Raw genomic sequence first — 20230 nt, 5'->3', positions numbered from 1 at the left:
AGTGCCAGGACTGAAGTTTGATCAAAAACATATAAACCTCAAGATAATTTTTAGCAGAGTGAGGCAAACTGGAGCCAAAAAAATCCTCAAATTAATTTTATTTGTAATTCCAGAGAGTGGCCAATTATGTACACAAAAACACATACACACACACGTATATCTTTAGTTAAAAAAACCAAACCTGCAGCAGTTGCAGTTTAAGCCCTGAGCCCTGAAGCCTTCTGCTTCATCTCCTGCATTACCTGAATAGGAGATGGAAAAGGTTGAGATGCCCTGATGTTAAAGGTATTTAGAAGGGCTGAGGGAAGGGGATGGGAGCCTGCTCCAGCATTTTTACTGGGGGAAGTGCAGCAGTGGAGGCTGGGTGCTGCTCCAGCAGGGAGGCAGGACACGTGCTTGGGGGTGCGATGCTGGGCTCATGCCTGGGAGTCAGTGAGACGTGAAGAGTTGGCTGGCTGAGCTGAACAGCACACTGAACAGCACATGCCAGCTAAGAAAAGAAGCAATTAGGGAGATGGAAGAGGAGGAGTGATGGGAGGGGAAGGGGGATGAAGGATAAGCAGCAGGAAGGAAGAGGGAGGCAGATTGATTTCACAGTTACTGGAATCTCTAACTACATCAGTCACATTTTCTTCCAGCAAATGTTCCAGCATAAGACTGTGGCTGAATCACATGGTTCATGGAAAGTTCAACTCCCCTTATTCCTCTTCTCATACACCATCAGCTTGGGTCTATTGCTGTGTGTCATGTCATTGCTCCCCCAGCTCCCCCACCTGCCTCCATTCTCTCCGCTTTTGGATGGATGGCCTAAAAACCCCTTGGGGTGCTCCCTGGGAAGCACTAATGGGGAAGTGCTGCTTTTCTCTGCCTGCTTTTCTCTACAATCCCTGCAGCAGCTTTTTTTTACCCAGTTCAGAAGAGCATCCTGAGTCTGACGACACCCCACACTCTCTTTCTTTGGGAGTCAAGTGAGCAAGATCAGGAATGAGTGCCATGTGAGTGTAGGTGTGATGGGGAGAAGACAGAGATGCACTTTTCTCAGCTCATGGTTTGGTTCATCCAGCCCAGCACTTGAGTGATCCTGGTGTATACTCCATAGTGATTTGCACGTGCACATCCCATTCCCCAGCTGACCAAACCAGCCAGAAACCATCTGCCACTGGGTTCTTTGCAGGCCAGTGGACCTCCAGAATCACCCTAGAAAAAAGAAAAGTAAAATGAAGTGGTGGTGATCCACCAGCTTCTGCTGCTTCCTGATTACACTGTCTTTGAGCCCCTCTGTATACAGATCCCTGTATCCCCTCAACTCATGCCTGGGACATTTGCAACATTCCTTGTACCTTAGGTAGATGTCAAAAACAGTCTCCAGTGCAAACATCTGACTCAGTTATACCTTCATCAGGCAAGTTCCTCCCCCTCAGACAGCTTCCAAAAAGCTGATCGTGCTACTGATTCCTCCTGGCCCATATGGCATTTCCAAATATTTGGCAGGCAAGGATGATTGTTGGATTTTAACTGGATTCCATGAGGAATGACAGAGAGGAATTCCTTGAGATTAATAGTAATGAAGGAATACACAGGTTACTATGTATGACAGGTGCTAAAGAGGTTGAGGGTGTAAGAGAGTGATGTAATCACCTGACTTGAAAGTGGGAGGTAGGGTGGAGAATAGGCTGAAATGAGAAAAGGGTAATTTAACTGTATTTGGATCCTGTGTAAGGCAAGGAAGAAGTGGTCATGAGAGCTGTTGTTGGCTGCTTAGATCAGAGGAAGTATTGGGAAAATGACCTTATACGGTCTTTCCTCCCTCATTTCAGGCTGTGGATTGCATTTGACCTGGATCACATCCCACCTCTGGTAGTCAACCCTGATCCCACAACACCTCTGTCACCTGGCAGGCATCCTTCTTGCCCTGGTAGTACCCAGCACACAGCATCCTGGGAGTAATCGTGTAGTGATAAGCCTCGCTGCAGATGTTCTGCTGGATGAGCTGCACGTCCACCTTCTGCAGAACATTGCTGATATGCCCTGAAAAGTAGAGCACCTAAATTAGCACAGATGAGCTATGGTGGAACTTCCCCTAGCCCATGTGTACCTCACTGCGTGCCCAAACCTGCCACTGGAATTTCTGTTCTGCTCTCCACTGCCATCACTGTCTCTGACTTTCAGCAGAGCACTTTTTCTGTGTGGAAGGCATAAAATTCCCCTTCATTCCTTTCCATACAGGGATATGTTGGGAGCACTTCAGTTTCTGGGATAAGGAGTATTCTGCTTTGTGGAAACCTCTGGGTTGTCGGAATCTTGGGTTTGTTGCTCACTGAAATGGATGTTAAGCTCTTCTGTCTAAGAGTACAAACCAGGAGTGTCCAGTTCTGTATAGTCTCCTGAGTGCTTCCGGTTAGGAAGCAGCTGGAGCAAGTCTGTAGGAGGGTGAAGGCACTAAGCTGACCTGAAGGGCTGTTCTAGTCTTTGGATGAAGAAGCACACGCTGTCCCCACACAGATTACCATACTGCCATGCCTACCTCCCCACATGAGGTTTCAGGGCACTCAACAGATAACTTTGGTCAACCTATTACCCAAAATCAGAAGGAGTGAAGGAGGCACAATGTTTTGGGATGAGCAGAAGGCTGTTCTACCTATGACACATCTGAACCTATGTTTCTGCCTCAGCCCTGCTGCAGTAGGCCACCAACAGACCTTGAACCTACCACCTTCCTTGAGGGCTCCCCAGCCAGTGCTCCAGCAAAGAAGGCCAGGCTCAAAGATGTGAGAAGGAGGAGGCAAGCAGATGGGCTGGATTAAGGGTGAGATGATCACAGGATGATCCAGCTGGAGCAGGGCCACATCATAATCATGGCTGTCCTCCTCGTAATAAGGATGGAGAAAGAGATGGATAACCTTGAAGGACACCTCTGTATGGCCAGTGGCATTTTGCAAGTATTTACCCAAGTAAACGGTCCAGATGAAGGGGGAGGCCAGCCTGTAGAATGCAGCAGAGGAGCTTGGGACCCAAAGGGCACACTTTGCAGGTAATGCTGTCCCCATCCTAGCACATGCTGACATCTCCACCATTGTGACAGTGTGGGGACAACACAGAGCCAAAACAAAGGTGGAGCTGTGCAGCATCTTCCATTATCATTGTCCCCTCAAAACTGCTCTGCAAATTCCAGCATTGCCCCTTTTCCCCTGCACACACCACCAGATAATACTGCATATATCCACACCCCTTTCTTCAGTTCCAAGCCATGGAGAAGCATGGCTGAAGTGCCATAGGAGGGGTGCAGCTGCCCTGTGACATTTTCATCAGTCAGAAGAGCCTCCCATCATGCATGACATGGAAAGCAATGCAAATCTTTCCATCCAGCACCTCCCCTCTCCATTTACCTCTCATCCTGGAAGCAGTGTGCAGCTGAGACCACCCAGCGGTCAGCAATGAGTGTTCCCCCACAAATGTGGCGGCCCCGAACTTGCAGGCTGGCCTGCCATGGCCATTCCCCTTCCACAGAATTCATACCACCCACAATCCTGCTGAGAGGGGCTTGCATCCCACAGTCTGAGGAGGACACACAACAGGTACTTCAGGGAAGGAAGGGAACATGATATACTGTGTCTGCCCTTCCTTTCCTACTTAGTTGACTGAAGAGTTTGACCTCTAATTGCTTGTCTTACCCAGCCAGCACATACTTTATATACTGCCCAGGACAGGTCTAGTGAGCACTCCCCCCCAGCATTCCCCACCTCCAGCTGCAGCCTGGGGATGCCTTTGGGCAGCATGCTGGCTGTGCTGTCAGGAGACCCTCCTGGTCATTCCCCTTCACTGCCTACTGAGGCTCCAGAAAAAAACAAGTAGGGAAATCAAAACATTAACTCTCTCACTGCCAGTGACATGCAGACACAGGTGATTTTCCTGGCTGGAGCCTTGTACAATGGCATATAAGCCAAACACAGTGGTCAAACAGGCAGCCTGTGGGTTGAACCTGGCCTGAGACATGTCTGTCTGACCTGATGCCTCTGCCAGAAGGAGGCAGGGAGCAGCTGTCCGAAGAGCAAGAGCTTGCTCATACTCAGCACAGAGTTGGCTCATTGCTGCTGTCCCTGCCACTGCAGGGTGGAGCAGGGGCACTGGTACTGTGGGACTGAGGTGGGGAGAAGGTGGTGGAACAAGGGGGTGTGGGTGCTTCTTCTGGGTGGTGGGAGAAAATGGGGCAACTTGCAGCTACATGTCATCCTGAACCTGCCTGGCTGACATGTGTCTGATCATTTCCTCACCACAGTGATTCTCATCAGACAGGTCCTTGCAGTCTGCAGTGGTGTCACACAGGGGGTTGGGTTTCTTCACACAGGTCCCGTCTTCACAGCGGTAGGTGAAAGGACCGCAGGGGACCCCTGCAAAAAGGAAGGAAAGCCAAGACTGAGAGGGCAGCTGCAGATGCAGCCTTAAGTCCTTTAAATGAGGAGAAAGGGCAGCAGAGAGCTTGGGGGAACTCCATAAATGATGACAGGGAATTTCCTGAACAAACAAACAGCTCACAAACATTGTGAGGAGGCTGGGCGAGCTAACTCCCAGATGGTGCCCTTATGTCACATGTGGAAAGTACTCTACAGACAGCCTTGGTTCGAACACAGGGGTGGCCATTTGTCATCCCAGCAGTCCCCTCCCTACCTCCACTGCAGTGCTCCTCATCACTCCCATTGACACAGTCCAGCTGCTGATTGCAGACCCTGCTGAACTCAATGCAAGTGCTGTCCTCACGGCACTGGAACTTTGCAGGGCACACTGCACAGGAGGGAAGCACATGGGATCAGGCAAAGACAAGGTGTGAGGTCAGGGTCATAAGTCCTGCAGTCTCTACAACCTCTTCCCCCACCTCATAAGATGTGCTTAAGACCAGCTCTGGTATAGTGCAGCTGTGTAGCTTTTGCCTGATCTGCACTGCAGGTATGAGTGCACCCTGTCTTACACTTCGCTGTTGCTGACTTAACTTTTCTTGTCTTGGCCTCAGACCCACCTCAGCACTATGTACTTGTCTTGAGGTCCATGGACTCTTCAGTTACCACCACCAGTCCTGGTCTGCTTGCCTTGTTAGAGTTTTGTAGGACTGTGTCCTGTCTGGTGAGGGCACTGCTCCTCCTGCCTTGCTGTCAGCCCCAGCTCATGGGTACTGTTCATACACTCCAGCACCTCCCCTTGCAGCTGAGTCCTGAACAACAAAGGATTCTACAATGTCCATGAGTTCTGATGGACACTGGAGGATGGAGATTCATCTAAGCTGCCTGCCCACTTAGAGTTGACGTCTCTTCTCAGATTTCTATAGCAGGAACTTGTTCTGTTTGTGTGTACCATTTTCTTACTGCAATAACTATAATTTTTCATTAATAACATGAAACTTCTAGATGACTAAAGGCACATAAGGTCTGAGGCAACTTGAACTTTGATTTTAAAGATAGGGATTTTTCCATACCAATATAGAGTGAATAATCAGAGATGCACCAGTGGCAAGAGTATAAGAAAGGAAGGAAATAATAATGTTTCTATTTTCTTTTTCAAATATAAAGTAATGTTGGAAAACACTGAGAAACTGTGGGGTTTCTGTCAGTCTTGGTCTGTGCCAACCTGTGAAACTGAATGACATGATATCCCTGGGGCCAAGGAGATACTGGGATTCAAGAAAAGATTAGATATTCATAAGGATGCAAATGTATCCATGTCTACAGGAGAGAAGCATGCAGGCCCTGATGTCAGACAGCTGGATGATGGGACAGAGCACATTGTCAGCAACACTGCAGACAATATAAAATGCAGCTTCGGCAATCTTATGTGAGCTCTCATATTTCTAGCACTGAATTAAGGCTTCCTTAGAAAGATTTGACTTTAGACTTTTCCTACACCTTCCTCTGAATCTTTCAAAACTGGCCACTCTCTCCAGTGGTTCAGGGCTCTTTATCTGTGAAAAAAACATCTGTAAGAAACAACTAATGAAAAGTTAGTGGTGGCAGCAATATGATGAGCCCCCCATCACACCAGAGGCGAGAGAAATAATGAATTAGGTGTCGTGTGTAAGCCTGAATTGCTGTTCCTATGAGAATGGGGCTCTGCAGCAGTTCTGAGATGCTAAAGAGTAGAATCTGAATCAGAACTAAATGCTTTAACATGAAGAACCGATTGAGGCTGATCAAGGACTTTGATGCTCCCATACTGGGGCAAAATATATGAGTGAGGATCTGTACAGATGAAGTGTCACAAATGGCCTGGGGGGAAAGAGGAGAGAGAAGGGCAGCAGGTGGGCTTGGGGAAGTGAGAGCAGGGAGGGGGATGCTGAGGGGTGTGACAGCAGAGGGGGCTGTAGGCCAGGGCTGAGGTTGGTTGTAGACCCTGGGTGGGAGGAAATCAGAACACGGTGGGGGACAGCTTGGGCAGGGGGCTTCTTTCAGGCTGCCTGGAACTCTTGGTGCTCTTGCTACTAGCAGACTCTCCCGGGAAGGCTGTACTGTGAGAGGAGCCAGAAGCATTACTGCTCTTTCCAGAGCAGGCTAAAGCCATACAGCACTTCTAAGGCCACAGAGGTTTAAGTTCCTGAAGTTGAGGTACAAGGATGTGCCTTGGCCAACCAAATCCTCCCCATCTCTCCCTGCCCCTGGAGGAGCAAGGGGCTGTGTCTTGCTGAGACCAGGGACCAGCGGGGAGAAGAAATCACTCACCACAGTTTCTCTCATCCAGCCCATTGGGGCAATCTTTGATCCCGTCACAGGCTGGGACACACAAACCGTTCACCAAACACAGAAACTCCCCAGGACAGGCTGTGAAACCAAAAGAGAGTAATTACTCCCCAGTGACTGGAAACCTCCTGGCAGCAGAGCACCATGGCTTGAGATGGTGGAACTGCACACCCTCCTGACCATGCAAGTGCTGCTGCAGTGTACTTCACTCCCCAAAATCTGCCATGTCACCTGCTCTTAACAGGGACATATGGAGCCAGGATATGCACCAGGGAAAAGAGGGTTTTCACTGTTTTGCATGGTACCAATGGGTAACATGCAGGACAACCACTTCTCTGGCACGCCGTATGTCGGGATCACTGCTTTTTCATGTCTCCTGAATGCCACGGGAAAGCTGAAACAGGCTCTTTGGAGCTGTTATCAAAACTTACGTGGGACCTGGAAGGGGTTGTTGTTAGACACGTTGACAGGTGCGCATATTCAGGGACTGGTGTGCATTACTGGCACCTTTTAGAAGGGAGATGGTGAAACCTTAGAAAGACAGACTGTGGGTGGAATTTGCATATGTGTGTATTTGTGTGCGGTTTTATTTATCTCTTGTTTGCACGGATTCCAAGGTGAGCAGGAAACAGCTCTCTATAAGAGAGCTTGTAATCAAAACAAATGTTGCTTCAAGCAGAAGTGCTTTCTCATTGAATTCCCAAGGCCTGTCTGTGATGTTGACACGAGGGTAAGATTTTAGGCAATTTTGTGACCTTGGGTTTTGTTGCATGGATGCTCTGCCCACAGGAGGCAGGGCCACATGGGTAGAAACATCTTTGCACATAATTGTCTCTTCTTTTGGGGGCATCACTGGTGCACCACTGATTTGTGAGCATCTTCCTGAAGGGTGGATGGCACCTAGGGTTCCCAGGCTGTACCTTGTGTTTCTCCCAGCATGAGCCAAGTGCAGAGGGGCTGCTGGTCCCCCCACAAAGGAGCAGGGAGGAACCCAAGCTTACGGTCAGATTGCTTGTACAGGCTGTAAGCTGCCTGTAGGCCAGGGCCGGTTAAGGAGATCTGGGAGGTGAAGGTGATGGTGATGTCAGCAGAAGATGTGACTGGGATCCTCTCAGCATAGGCTTGCAGGGTCCGCAGGCCGCACAACCTGAGGGGCAAACACAGGCAAGGTGGGCTGGACAGGGAGGCAGGAGACAAAGCAGGGCAAGGGGGCTCGGTGGGGCTGGGGTGGGAAGGGGGTCACACAGACTGGGTGCTGCAGGCAAATCAGGAACACAAAAAGCCTTCAGTATGCATGAGATACAGAGTCCAGAGGGACCCTGTCTTTGGACATTTCCTGCTTTCTGGGAAGCACTGAGATCAGGCCATGCAAAGCAGTTCAGTTCTTATGGTGTAAGAAGATTCTCCTTTGTCATCTTCCCAAAGAAGCCGTGTTGTAGAAACTGTGGCACTGACAGTTTAAGAGAGGAAGGCGGGGAGAGAAAAAATGGAAATCCTAAGCCAGGTTAACATAAATTCTGCATCGGATCTTTCCTAGGAAGACAAGTTACCTCTACAGGAACCATGGAGAAGGCACTAATGAGGTAGGTCGGGGGAGGTTTTGGAGGGAAACAGGCAATTTTGCAATAAATGGGAGGAAAACCAAAAGCTATAGGTCCATCTATCTCAGAGCCTGCTTTGGGGAGATAGGAACACAACAGATCTCCTTCCTTTACACCTGGGCAGTGGTGAGCAGTAGCCCCAGCTATGTACAGATGCTGTTTGTGGGAAGTCCTGCAGGGGAAATGGCTGCAGTCAAAGCGGGAGGATATGGATAAGGATATGGAGCTAAGGGGAAGATCTGTACGGAGGTGGCTGCAAGGCAATGGCAACACAGATAATACTGCAGAGGTGGTGACAGGCAGATTTGCAAACACAAGGAGGCGTGGGAGGACACCAAGGTTACACACACAGGAGAAAACTAAGAAGCCTGATGCAAACAGCAAGACAGAGAAAGCAGGTTGGTAGCTCGAAGCAAATCTCTGAGAAATGTTTTCACTGGGGAGAAAGTGAACAAGATGAGCACAAAAGCCAGAGGCACCGGTACAAAGAGTGGCCACTGAAGAGCTCAGTGTATAGCTCTTCTTCCTCACGTATGGTGGCTGAAGTGAGCAGGGAAACTCCAGAGGCTTAATCCCTGTTTTATCCCAGGTGGGAAGTGAGAGACAGAAACCAGGACCCCACCACACACCTTCTGTTCTGAATGATCCACTGGCCTTGGGTACAGGGCAGGTCATGCTTCTGTCTGCTGAGTGCGTAGGCATCAAACCAGAGGGTGACCCCATAGTCGAGGGATGGGACCTGCAGACAAGGGGGTGCAGAGCAGAGGGAAGATGGCTCCTAGGAGTGTTACAGCACACTCCATAAATCAGAAACGAGCAGAGCAAATGTGAAGGCCAGATGTGTCTGACCACACTGCAGGTCAGAAAAAAGCATCCTCTAAAGTGGAGCCATGCCACAGCCCAGGGTGGCTCTGCTGCTGGTGTCAAAGCCTGGCAATTCTTATCAATTCCTATCAATCTGATTCTGTTTTGAAGAACTCCTCTGGAGATCAGATTTCAGATTCTTCCTCATTTATGGCATTTCTGTGCTGGTATACAATATTAGACTTCTTCCCCTTCAGAAACACACCTTCTGTGGAGGCTGGGCAGGCTGTCACCCTCTTCTTGCTTCTCATGATGCTCTGAGAGCCCTGGCTGTACCCCCACAATGTACAGAGTGCAGCCCAGGTTTTGGGGACAGGATGGATGCTCTTGTGGGAGCTGGCTCTTACCGTCATGTGCCAGGTGCATTGCGTGTTGGGCGAGTAGTAGCTGGGGTAGTGTGGGGTGCCGATCTTCCCCTGCAGCTCCAGGCTCTCCCGCAGAGTTATGTTCACTTCACAAGCTGTAAATACAGACATTCAAAGCCCTGCTCTCTGTCAGCTCAGCCTCAGCCCGGGGAGGCCATGCAACCTGCCTTTTGCTGACTATCCCTGCAATCCAGAATGAATTCTGCCACTAACAGGGATATAGGACCTCCAGGAGCTGTGATACTGCAGGAGAAAACCAATCTTCTCCCTGTAACTATAGCCACTCTCCTCCAGCCTTCCTCACCTTCGAGGGGCACCACCTGTGCTGAGAGGATGAAGGGGTCATAGTAGCTGTACATGGCTTTCTTCCACACAATGGACATGACAGGGCCAGATGAAAGGACTTCGATGATGGGCTCCTGCCGGCTGCAGCCATAGATCCTCAGGGGAAAGAGATAAAAGGATGAGAGTGAAGCAAGCAATAAACAAATGAAAGAGAAGAATGAGCAAGAGAGGCAATGGATATCTGTGTAATCCACACATACATGTTGTAAGGCAAACAAAGAGCCAACAGTGACAGCTACTATAGCATGGTGCTGTGAGACATAGCCCACATCAGTGACTTCAGCTGATCAGCAACAGGCAGGCTGTACATCAAGGACAACCTCCTCTGATGTTGTCTGACACCTTCCCCTTCTGTGATGTGTGGTGCCATCCTGCCTGTCTTCCTACCATGTTCTCCCTGCTCAGGAGCTACCTACGAGGTGATGAGGTGTTTCTCCAGGGGCCCGGCTGCGTCGTACATTGCCAGGCGGTCCCTGCAATCAGGCAGAGTCCACTCCAGGCGTAGCTTGATCATGTAGCCCTTGAGGCCATGGAGGTGCCAAAGACAACTGGAGGCCAGATAGTCAGGGCCCTCCAGCCTTAGGACATCATCCTCCTGGACATAGCTGTACCTGTAGCAACCTGAAATAGATGTGGTTGTAAGAGATATTAAGATATGGGGTTGTCACTTGGTGTATCATTGTAAGCCCTTTTTTAGGGTAAGGCTGACTCATCCCAATGATCTCGGTTTACTTTTACGTACGTTGTGGTGGCACTGATCCTTAATGTACCATTGCCCCAGTTTCTCTAAGAACTGTCTCCTCTTCCTTGGTTAACCTAATACTACCTCAGACTTTAAATATCAGCACAGCACAGTTATGTTTTATTTGATTTATTTACTTTTTCACCTCTTTCTCCTCTCAGCCCCATAGTCTTCCTAGCTTTTTATCTCCCTCATCCGAATTCCAGCTTTCAGATGACCTTCACACCAGGATTTTTGAGTAAGTATCAGCTTAAAGGTGAGCTTCTAATAGCATATCTAATGCAAGCTGCCAGACAGAGTACTTACAACACTGCTGAAATTACTAAAAGCATCTTCAAACATTGCCAAGACAACAGACTCCTAAATGAGGCACAGCCAGTGCAGAGCCACGCAGGAAACCCCTACCCCAGTCAGCAGCATTGCATGGGGCTTGGAATCAGCACTGTGGTACCAGTATACCCAGCTATTTCACAGTTCTCATTAGGACCAGGACAAGTCTGAGGTGGCTGCATTGCCCCTGGCAGCTGGCATCTCTGCCCAGAGCCATCCAGTACATAGCAGTAATGTAGTTTGGATCTGGCTAAGCAGCAGCACTGGTGCTCCCTTGCTCCTATTTCCCCTTCCCAGGATTTACAACTCCAGGAGGCCAAAAAGCTTTTTGTCCCCTGTGAAAATCCCTCCCATAAAGTCATGAAGTAAAAAGGAAAGGAAAAGGTAGCCTACCCAGAGTGGATTGCAGCACTACTATGTCTTTCACACTGGATTCTGTTAGAAAGAAAGTATATAAAGGAAAATAAACAAAAATATAAACTGAATTAAAAAAAAAAAATATAATCTGATCACCTAGCATGTAGGTGAGGACACCCTTCCTTCCTTATGTAACTATCTCACTCAGAACTTCAGCATGGGGCATCCTCCAGGTACCTCTCTGTCTGCTCTCAGGGACCTGTTCAGTCATGCCTTCCCCAGCCCATCTTGCTGGGAATTTTTTCTGCCCTTGACTCAAATTCAACAGCCCTAATTCTTGTTTCCAGCCCACCAGGGACTTCTCTGCCCTTTTCCTTGCCCATTTTGGTATGCTGTTCCAGGACCTCTTCCCCTTCCCAGGAGGGCTGGGCATTGCTTCAGGCAGTCATTCCCCGCTTCTGCCACCACATTACAGGGCACAGCCCAGCTTCCCAGAGCCTTTACCATCTGCTGTCCCACTTTAAAGAATGCCCAATCAAAAATATGGGAGTCATTGAGGGTGGAGGAGTTCTCTTTTGATGACCACTGTGCAATGAGCAACTCAACATCCTTGCAGAGCCCACATTTGGAGAAGGGAGTTGAAGAGAAAGTGACCATCAGGGACTACAAATCTCTGCAAAACAGTCACAGGGTGGATAACACTCAAGAGAGCTGGGCTTTTTTCCAGCCTCCCAGCTGGACTGGAATCAGCCAGAGATCAGGTGCTTCTGGGAATAATTGCCAAAATAAAATGCACTGTGAGGTCAGCTGGGTGTGAGGATTGTTGTTGGGGGCTTGCCTAGGTCAGGGCTTTGGTAGTTTCCAAGCAAATCTGTGGGGAGAGATGAGTGGTTTTGTCATAGCAAAACCAGTTGTTGAGGAAAATAGGATCCTGCAGGCATAAGGCCTGCTCCTAGGCAAGCTCGTGTGCTGTAGGGAATTGTCTGTGCAGAGTTGGTAGTGAGTACTCCTTTATCTGAAGGTAATAAAGCCGAGTTCCTGTAGAGAACAGCAAGTCTGAACGATTTTTGGGGAAGGGGAATCTAGTGTACCGGGGTGAGTGTGTCTATTAGTAAAAATAAAACACTGGCGATGTTGGAGAGGTTCCTGTAGCAGTCAATGGTTTGCAGTTCTGAGTCTCAAGGCAGAGTTTAGAGTTGAGCAGGCCGGCAGGAGTCTGCCAGAAAGCAATGAAGTGCTAATGACCTGCTGTTAGCTGGCTGCTTCTTCACTCTAAACTGTACAGGGCAAATGGAACCAGAGGTGAAGGCACTGGCTGGAGGTCACCCTGGCTCAACAGTATAAGAAATTTCTGGCTTTTGTCTCAGTTATCAGGGTGTACTTCTGACTGGTAGTCAGAAGCAGAAGGAACTGGATAAACTACTACTGGTGCGTTAAGTCCAAAATAGAAAGAAGTGTGGTCTGCTGAACTGAATCAAACAGTGAAACAGATGCAAAGCAAATAAGAGGGAACTGGGAACAGCTAAAATTATGGCACCATCATTTTTATTTGTTTATAAGTTGCATTATGAAGTGAGCTAATAAAAGGAAAATGCTAGATGGGCTGACTTGGAAGGATTTAGCATATTTCTTTGTGATATCTTTGTAAAGGAAGTTCATTGAAATTGGCTGAGCATAGGATCTGGTATGCTGGAAACAAATCCTAAGCAGAAGTAAGGAACTAATGGTAACCGTGGGAGGAGATGTCTTGATAAGATGCTAATGCAGCTTCTGACTAAGACCTTAAAATGATGGTCTGGATGGGGGAGTGAAAATAATTTAGATGAAATAGAATTTTCTTTACAGGCACCCAAAAATAACCCACAAAACAATTGGTATGTGGGGGTAAAAGTTAGAGAGTATGGGTAGGATATAATAAAAGAAGCTTCATCTTAGAATAATGCAAGTTTGCATGCTTGGGAAAAAAACAAAAACAAACCCAAACAACTTGGAGATTTAACATCTCATTGGAAGAAGAAACTTGGAAATAGGGGTCCTAAGAGGAGGAGAAGAAACACAGTGTATTGTAAAACCTATGAGATTTGGTACTCTGTAAAAGGGAACAGACCAGGCTCACAAGTTAAGCCTCATTACAATGATCAGATATAAATTTCATTGGACTTGTATGCATTGACTACATATACATCCCTAGCCCCTTACCTAACACCTACTCTGGAGCACTTTTGCATGGGTGGCTTTTTAAACAGGCTGTGACCTTCACTGTGAGCAGCGATAAATAATCCTTAAAATTGTATGTCAGGAACTGAAGTGACAACGATGCTTTGTCTCAGAGGAAGACTTAGTGGTGACTCAGATATGTTGCTTTTATTCTCTCTATCAAACAGTCTGGAATAATCACCCAAAGGAAAGTAGCAAACCTAAGTGCTTGGTATTTTCAAGCTGAGCTGATCAAAGTCATGACCTGTCTAAGACCTTACTCTACAAAAGCCAAAGCTGATGGGTGAAAAAAGAATCACCTATCTGATCATGGTCAGGTGTATCTCCAATAATTTTAATCCTTCTAAGGAAGGATTTTTTTTTTTTCCTTTTTCTTTTTTAATCAAAGCTCAGTTATTCTCTATTAGGAAAAATTGTATAAAATTTTATCTCCTGATCCTTACTATTTCTCTCATCCTCTTCAGGTTTCCTCTGTCTCCTTCAACAGACTCCTGGCCTTTTCTCCTAACCTTCTACATCATGGAGCATTTCTGACTGCTCAGACCCCAGCTGAGCAGCTGGTACTTACCCAGGAGAACCAGAGAGTCTGGGTTGACCCTGTACTCCTTCTGGTAGGACAGGCTGCCTGAGCTGTTGAAGCTGGTGGAGAGCTCTTGGTGGAGCACTGTGTTTACCCTCTCAGCAGTTGCCTCCTTCTGCTGACTCTCAGGGATTTGGAGGGTGAACCAGAAGAAGAATGTCAGAGCTCCCTCCCTAACAGAGAAATAGCATGTAAAATATTTTTGCTCTTCATCTTCAGAATTACTGGAGTGACAAACCCTGGAGAATTACCCTCCCCACTATTTTTCCGTATATCAGACATATCAGTGTAGATTTTCCGACGCTGCTGCTGTAACCCAGAGGAACGTCTCTGAGTGGGGCAGGAGAGCTGCAATATCCATGGTGTGAGTCAGTGCTTTGTGGGAAGAAGCCTTTCCATGCCATCTGGCTTTAGTGATGACCATATGAGCTCAAATTATTATGATAATTAATCAAGACTAATCTAATGAGTAGTCTTATTTCAGGTAGAAATTACCTTTGGGTACCACTGACCAGGGGTTGAAAAGAGAGGCTCAAGACTTCACTGTCTCATCTCCCAGTGGTGACAAGTGGATGATTTATAACCAGGTACCTTATCACAACCCCTTAATGCTGGCCACACTAAAGCTGCAGGAGACTGTGCCTGGGAAAGTTCTGTTCAACCAGCTGGCAGAGAAAATTGGCTGGAAGAGGGCAAGAAGATTTTGAAACACATCTTTGTTCAGTAAAAAGCTAGAGCAAGATGTGCAAGTTAAACTTTTCTTTCCTCAGTTGGAAATGGAATTACATCAAAGTTGGAATGTTCCTTAGGTAAAGGACAGATTTAGGGGTTGGCTTTTCATAGGGAAAAAATCAGAAGAAAATGACCATCAGTCTGGAAATAATTTCTGCTATCCTGTTCTACTGTTATGACCTGCAAAGCTATAGTCCCACATCTGTCCCATTCCACTGTTATCCTGTTCCCAGGTGGTCCAGGCTTCTTTGCAGGAATAATTTTTCCATGCTGCATTCTGGCCTCTCCCTTCTGGTGCCTAGAGTCAGCCATAAAATAGCTTTCTTGAATTAGAAAAATTAATTTCCAGCTGCTTGCTTTCTAATGCCAAGACAATTTTTTTTAATCTCTTCCCAATGATTTTTTTTTACTCTCTTGAACTTTTGCCTCTCTGAAAAATTTCTCAGTTTTGGCTTTTCGTCATGAGCTGGGATGAAGAGGAACATCAAAATATCTCCATCTCTATTATACTGGAACCATTTTGAATTTGGACTGTCTAGCCTAGCTTGGAGGTCATGGCAGGGGCTGCAGAAGTCTGTCATGGGCAGATTGCAGTGAAACCAGAGTACAATTTACTGGAAGCTTTCACACAGGACCAAGCAAATGTGCTGTGCGTGCTACTCACCCAAAGGCATACACTGTGCTTGCGTTGTAGTACCGACCCAGCTCTGTGGCATGAATCAGTTCCTTCAGCTGCAATGAGAACATTGTCTGATTACTACAGGGCAATGTTACAGTGGCCGATCCCATCTTTCATTCCACCAAGCCTGTCCTTGAATGGGGGTGCCTGACTTCTTCCTCCTTCTACTCACTGAGCAGCCTCTGGGCCGGCTGTGCTCATGAAAAGCCCTCACCATGTTCTGGAGCTTAGCTGACTCCACCCAGAAGGCTCTGGACTCCACCTGCCCGAGGTCCGGGGAGTACTGGCGGTTGAGGACCTGGAGGCTGCCACAGTAAAACTGCAGGATGGATGGCTCCAGATGCCACGGTCTGTAGTCTGCCAAGAGAAGACACTACTGGGTCACCTGAGCGATACGTAGGAAAGAGGAGGTTGCCCCTCTGTATGACTGTCAAAAGGCCACCAAGAGTCACTTATGTGCTCTGGGCTGGGCATTGCTTTGACTACCCCTCCTCCACCTCCTGCTGGGGGGGAAAAATGTGAATTTTTACCTAGGAAATACCAGGTTGCTGCAGCAGCTCCAGCCAGCACAAGAAAGGCTATCACAAGCAGCACATAGCGGAGGCAGCGACGCGAGTTAGTTTCTGATTTGTCATTTGAGAGGGAGCTGGAGTCTTCCTCCTGTTCCTCGGCCTCCATCAGGTGCGTCTGGTGACACAGCATGCCAGGGTCAGGCTGGTTTTTCTGTTTCCCTTTATAGCCTCTCTGAAGGTATTATGCCAAATTAGTCCTCCTCTCCCAAGATCTATGGCCCCAAGAGAACACTGTGCAAATCATCAATGACTTTGCTCAGAGCAAATGTGAGTAAAACTGCTAAATCAGTGGGACACAGGCTTCCAGGACACTGTCTTGTCTACATCTCCTGGTAATCCATTAGTATTCAAAGGCATTCCCTGGGTTTTGCTTCTGTCAAAAGTGAAAATTAGTACAATAATGAATTTTTCTGAATACAAAAATGTTGTTCTCCCAGGCTGGGAGTTGTTTTAAAGCTGGTATTTTTTTGTTCTAGAAATCAATGCAGAAGAAAAATTGGTGACCTGAAATGTGAGCAAAAGCTGCACAAAGCAGCCACTGTCTGGGAACCTGAAGTTACACTTTGCCTGCTGTGCCATTTTTACCTTGATCCTTAAAAGTAAGCAAATGTTGCCATTCCCAGCAGGCCATGTGTTCCCAGGCAAAGCCAATGCTGGCACTGGCTCATTAGCTGAGCTAATGAGAAGAGAGCACCTGAATAATGTTCAGCCCTTCACCACCACCTGCTTGTGCCAGAGGACACCTTCTATATTCCCTTGCCCATCATCTCCCCCACGCTGCTTCTTTTGCTTCTTCCTGACTGCTTCTCTTCTCTCAGCCCCTCACTCTGAGGGTGAGAAATACCATTGCCCAAGAGAGCCACATTAGTACTGGTTTTGTTACCCACTTTCCTCCTCCTTTCCTCTGCCACCACATATTACATGCCTTCCCTCAAAGGTTTTCTGTGTTTCTGTGGTTGGAGAGGAAAGGGATGTGGATGCATTTGCATGGGAGAACACAGAGGTCTTGTGGAATGCTTGCATCCTGTCTGTGTGTAAGTTGTCTTTGTTCCCAGTGGTGCATGTGGACATGGGGAGAGGAATGCATGGGAGGGACTTGCTACAGCTGAGGGAAGAGGTGGCTGGCCTCATGCATGTTTTAGCCCATGTGGATGCCACTGAGCACCACTTGATAAGGATGAGTGGGCTTTTCAGCTTCCTCCCCCCAGTTACAGAGCCCCAAGCCCTCCAGGCTGCCTCGCAACATGGAGACACATTTGCAGAATGTAAGCACCAGGTAACTCACACCAGAACATTAAACCCAGCCTGGTGAACATCCACACTCAGACAAGCAGTCACACATCCACTTGCTCTAACACACCCTTCCAGAGGGGCAGGCAGTACAAACAGGCCCAGCACAGATTGCCTTCCCTTGCTCCTTGTGGGGCACCTTTCTGTGCAACCCCTGGGAAGGGTCTCCTCCCCAAGGAGCCAAACTGGGCAGTCAAGAAGAGCAAGGGCACATCTCCGCTACCACAGCATCCCTTCAGAAACAGCAGGCATAAGCACACAACCAGAGGTGGAGGGGCAGGGGAGGGAGGGCAGGAAGCAGCAGAAGAGCCTCTTTGTTAGTAGATTTAATGGCAGGCACTGGGGTTTCCCCCAGAGCTGCAGACCTACCTCTAAAGCTTGCTGCTGCCTGTGAGACCTGGCCCACACCCCAACTCACACCTGCAGGGAGTGGGGGAGGAAGCAGGACATCTATTTACCCAGTTCAAGGTCTCCTCAGTGATCAATAACCTGGTGCCATGCCCCTTCAGCTCGGCCTTTGTCCTGCACCATCCAGCTGCAGTGGGTCAGCGCACCCTGCACAATGACTTTTTCCTTTTCTGAAATGGAGGATTTGGAGGCTTACAGCGGGAGAAGAGCTGCAGGCTGAGCAGGGGAAATCCAGAAAAAATCAAGGTAGGAGCACCTCTAGCCGTGCAGAGAAGAACAATCCAGGAGACTGGTGCAGATCGCTTACATTGTCCTCCTCAGGGGACAGGGAGTTGCTGAGCAGCTGCTGTGTTTCTTAGCCACCCTCTTTGGTCCCATGGGTGCGTGCTCCCCAGCACAGGGATGGAGCAGATGCTGGCTGGCAGGGGTAGATGGCTGGAAGGAGGGAAGACAGCAGTACAGAGCAGGTCTGGTCACCACAGTGTTCATCAGATGAAAGCAAAGCACAGTGCTTCTCAGTGCCAGCTTCAGAGTCTCCCTCTTGTCTTCTTGCACTTCTCACTGCCCAGTCTCCTGACACTGGGCTCCCCAAACTCACCTGCACCACCAGTCACACCTGCCTGCAGCATTTAGTTTGCTTCCAGCCCCAGGTCCTCCTCAGCTACTTTTCCTACACAACCTTCTGCTTACAGTCCTGCAGGTCTGTATGTGCCCCTTTGTTTTTCACAGAAAGCAGAGACACTGCAGCTAGAGCAGAGTAAACAGAATTATTCTGTCAATAAATGGGTGACTCCTGACTCAGGGCTGAGCTCTAGCCAGTGACATCGACCCAGGACTGAGCTTATTTGGGCCAAGGCTCACTTGGGCTCATTTTGGCAGCTGTGCAGGGATATTTTCCAGCTCTGTCAATGGACCAGGTTTAGTCTGGGACTGCATGAAGACCAAAAGCCATTGCTATAGTTGCCTCATGGTGGATACTAGTAGATAAACATTAAATGTAGGTAGAAAGCTGTAGTGTTTGACTGGGAATGCTTTCAGAACCACTCAAGAGATTTGAGACCTAATTTCACTTTTAAAAGTTACTTTTAACCAGAATTTCCACAGATAATGAGGGACAAGCAGCATCTTTAGGCATGTATGTATTAATATATAGCTTTTCTAACTTTATGTTATGAGGGGCTTGCCACAGTGGGTCAGAACCCATCTAAGAGTATTTCTCAATGCCAAAAACCTTACTTTTTTTGAAATAAATTTTCCTGGAAAGAAAAATCTTCAATCTCTGGTGTTTTCAGCAGAACAAAAAGTATAGAATCTCAATCTGATCTATCTAAGCAAGCATACCACATCTATCACCACAGGCTTTTGAATCAACCAAAGACCCAAACCCTTGATCAGATCTGACTTCAGAGGAATTTTTTTACTGCAAGTACCCCTTGCTTTCTGTTTCTCCATGGCAAAAAAAAAAAAAAAAAAAAAAAAGGAAGAGATGTGGGAGGAGGCTGAGCGGTATCTATTTATGAACAAGGTATCTTGGAAAGGAGATGAGAAATGTGACAGCTATCTTTGCTGTCTCTAAGCGTAAGATAAAGAGAAGACTCGTGCCTGTGGCTGTTAGTTTGATATTTTCCACATCAATATTTTCCACACAGCGCTGTTGTTCAGCTTTGGTTTGCCTCTGGTGCTGATGGACACGGCCGTAGTGTGTTTCTGTGGGTTTGAGAACCTCACACCGTGTTCTCACGGGCTCGGGAAGGGACTGACTGCTCCCCGTGTGACATTTCCAAAGGGCTGTTGGGAACCCAGCAGCAAAAGGTCCCCAAATCACTGAGAGTGGCATTCACAACCCGTGTTACTCACATATGAGACCACATGATCTCATCTTCCTGGAAGAAAGGTCCGGTTATCGCCAGATCTGACGCCAGCACTTCCTGCCGCAGTGTGTCACACGTTCACACCCAGCGTGGCTGCGAAAGCTCTGCGAACAGCCTGCCAGCTCCGGAGCTGACATTTTCACAAAAAGCAAGGGTGGGGGGCTGGGGGGTGTGAAAAAAAATACTGAGCCAGCAGGACAATCCTCAGCAGCTTGCTACAGGATCACCTCTGCTTTCTTGTTTAGGTGCCTGAGTTCCTTGGGGTAGGGAGTAGGAAGGAGAGCTAAAGGTATATTAGTCCAAACAAAACTTCACCTAGTTCCCTATTTAGAAAAGCTGTTAATCATTTTCTGTAAAGAGGTTTGGGGGTTCCACGGACGGTTTGGGTGGATACAGACGAGAGATCTCTGTTGGTTGCTCTTGGAGGATAAGGTTTATTCAGGATGGAGAGAGGCCCTGCCTCGAGCTGCCAGACACAGCACGTGGCTGGGCTTGAGGTGATGGGGGAGGGGAGAGACAAAGGGGGGAGCAGGGAATCCGGGAGGACGCTCCAGGAGG

General features: G+C 48.0%; 1 protein-coding gene across 4 annotated transcripts; it reads right to left on the bottom strand.

Annotated features, from left to right (window-relative positions):
- Positions 1-83: 83 nt before the first annotated feature.
- Positions 84-18544, bottom strand: TMPRSS6 (transmembrane serine protease 6). 4 transcript variants are annotated; one of them, XM_072923419.1, is made up of 18 exons: positions 17852-18544; positions 16062-16218; positions 15746-15888; positions 15517-15584; positions 14109-14293; positions 11360-11401; positions 10311-10515; positions 9854-9990; positions 9532-9644; positions 8950-9059; positions 7721-7866; positions 6702-6800; positions 4666-4779; positions 4272-4388; positions 3387-3555; positions 2711-2982; positions 1892-2028; positions 84-1197 (listed from the first exon to the last, which is right to left on the bottom strand). In XM_072923419.1, the coding sequence occupies exons 2-18, from the start codon at positions 16207-16209 to the stop codon at positions 1039-1041; spliced, it is 2364 nt and encodes a 787-aa protein (XP_072779520.1). In that variant the 5' UTR covers positions 16210-16218; positions 17852-18544; the 3' UTR covers positions 84-1038. The 4 variants fall into 4 exon arrangements, with proteins under 4 accessions (XP_072779520.1, XP_072779519.1, XP_030118907.4 ...); XM_072923418.1 differs by lacking the exon at positions 17852-18544 and adding an exon at positions 17763-17849; XM_030263047.4 differs by lacking the exon at positions 17852-18544 and having other exon boundaries at positions 16062-16564.
- Positions 18545-20230: the final 1686 nt, after the last annotated feature.

Source organism: Taeniopygia guttata, chromosome 1A (assembly GCF_048771995.1).
Source record: "Taeniopygia guttata chromosome 1A, bTaeGut7.mat, whole genome shotgun sequence".
NCBI lineage: Eukaryota > Metazoa > Chordata > Aves > Passeriformes > Estrildidae > Taeniopygia > Taeniopygia guttata.
This window is presented reverse-complemented; position numbering and strand designations above follow the sequence as displayed.